This window comes from Etheostoma spectabile, unplaced genomic scaffold, assembly GCF_008692095.1.
Source record: "Etheostoma spectabile isolate EspeVRDwgs_2016 unplaced genomic scaffold, UIUC_Espe_1.0 scaffold437, whole genome shotgun sequence".
In the NCBI taxonomy this organism is placed as follows: Eukaryota; Metazoa; Chordata; class Actinopteri; order Perciformes; family Percidae; genus Etheostoma; species Etheostoma spectabile.
In genome coordinates this window covers 72,221-73,559 of record NW_022605609.1, presented here as the reverse complement: position 1 = coordinate 73,559, position 1,339 = coordinate 72,221, and the positions used below count along the sequence as shown (strand labels likewise).

Below are 1,339 nucleotides of genomic sequence, written 5' to 3'. Positions count from 1 at the left end.
CGTGGCGTAAATAATATTATATATATATATTATATGCACACAACAAAACAAAGGACTACATTACTAACTGGTAAACGGTATCAATTTAACAATTGAATCAAATGACACGTTTTGATAATTTTTGTGGTACTTTTTTTGTCTTTATTTGATGGAAGTGTTGTATTATTACTGTTATTTTGTATTGTCGGTTTATATTCTTTTTGTCGTTTTTAGTCTTTTTCTTCTTTTTGGCTACAAACTGCTGCGGAATTTTCAACTTCCTCAGTGGGAGTATCCCAAAGTCATAAAGGAGGTCTCGGTCTACGGGATCAAACCCACCACATAGTGATGCGTTGTTACATAGTGATGCGTTGTTACATAGTGATGCGTTGTTACATAATGCTGCGTTGTTACATAATGCTGCGTTGTTACATAGTGATGCGTTGTTACATAATGCTGTGTTGTTACATAATGCTGCGTTGTTACATAGTGCCGCGTTGTTACATAATGCTGCGTTTTATACATGTGTTATATAGTGCTGTGTTGTTACATAGTGCCGCATTGTTACATTGTAATGCGTTGTTACACAATGCTGCATTGTTACATTGTGTTACATAATGCTGCGTTGTTACATATTGCTGCGTTGTTACATTATGATGCAATGTGAAATTGTGATGCAGTGTTACATAGTGATGTGTTGTTACATAATGCTGCGTTGTTACATAGTGATGTGTTGTTACATAGTGATGCGTTGTTACATAGGGATGCGTTGTTACATAGTGATGCGTTGTTACATAGTGCTGCGTTGTTTTATGCATGTGTTACATAATGCTGGGTTGTTGATATTTCCGGTGTTTCTGTCTTTCCGTCTTTAGATGAAGAGATGTTTTCGTGTACGACTTCGTCCATATCCGACATCGTTATTCTGGTGGACGGCTCCTGGAGCATCGGCCGCATCAACTTCAGACTCGTCCGGACGTTCCTGGAGAACCTGGTCAAGGCTTTCTCTGTAGAGTTCGACAAAACCAGGATCGGTGAGGGACCTTTTGATTTCTCATTGTAAAACACTCAGATACCATTTGGAAGGATTTATTTAAAATGTCTTGTTTAGCAGTTCTATTTTCCAATGTGTTTGTGTCTAAGTGACATTAGTCCAAATTCAACAAAATCGCTGCAGTCGACGGCGGCGAAACAAGCAACAATGTAAGTCAATGGGACAATTGTCCAGCTTCTATTTACCTTCACATTTCTGTATGTGTGTGTCTCTCTGTGGGTGTGTGTGTGTGCACGTCTGTGTGTGTGTCTGTGTGTGTGTGTGTGTGCTCACGTGTGTCTGTGTGTGTGTGTGTGTGTGTGTGTC

General features: G+C 39.4%; 1 protein-coding gene across 1 annotated transcript in view; it reads left to right on the top strand.

Moving 5' to 3' along the window:
* Nucleotides 1-1,339, top strand: part of LOC116686684 (collagen alpha-1(XIV) chain-like) — a gene marked incomplete at its 3' end in the record, with an annotated part of 145,102 nt that overhangs the window by 79,912 nt on the left and 63,851 nt on the right. Inside the window, 1 exon segment of the mRNA XM_032511720.1 lies at nucleotides 855-1,013. Within this exon segment, the coding sequence (XP_032367611.1) occupies nucleotides 855-1,013 (159 nt within the window).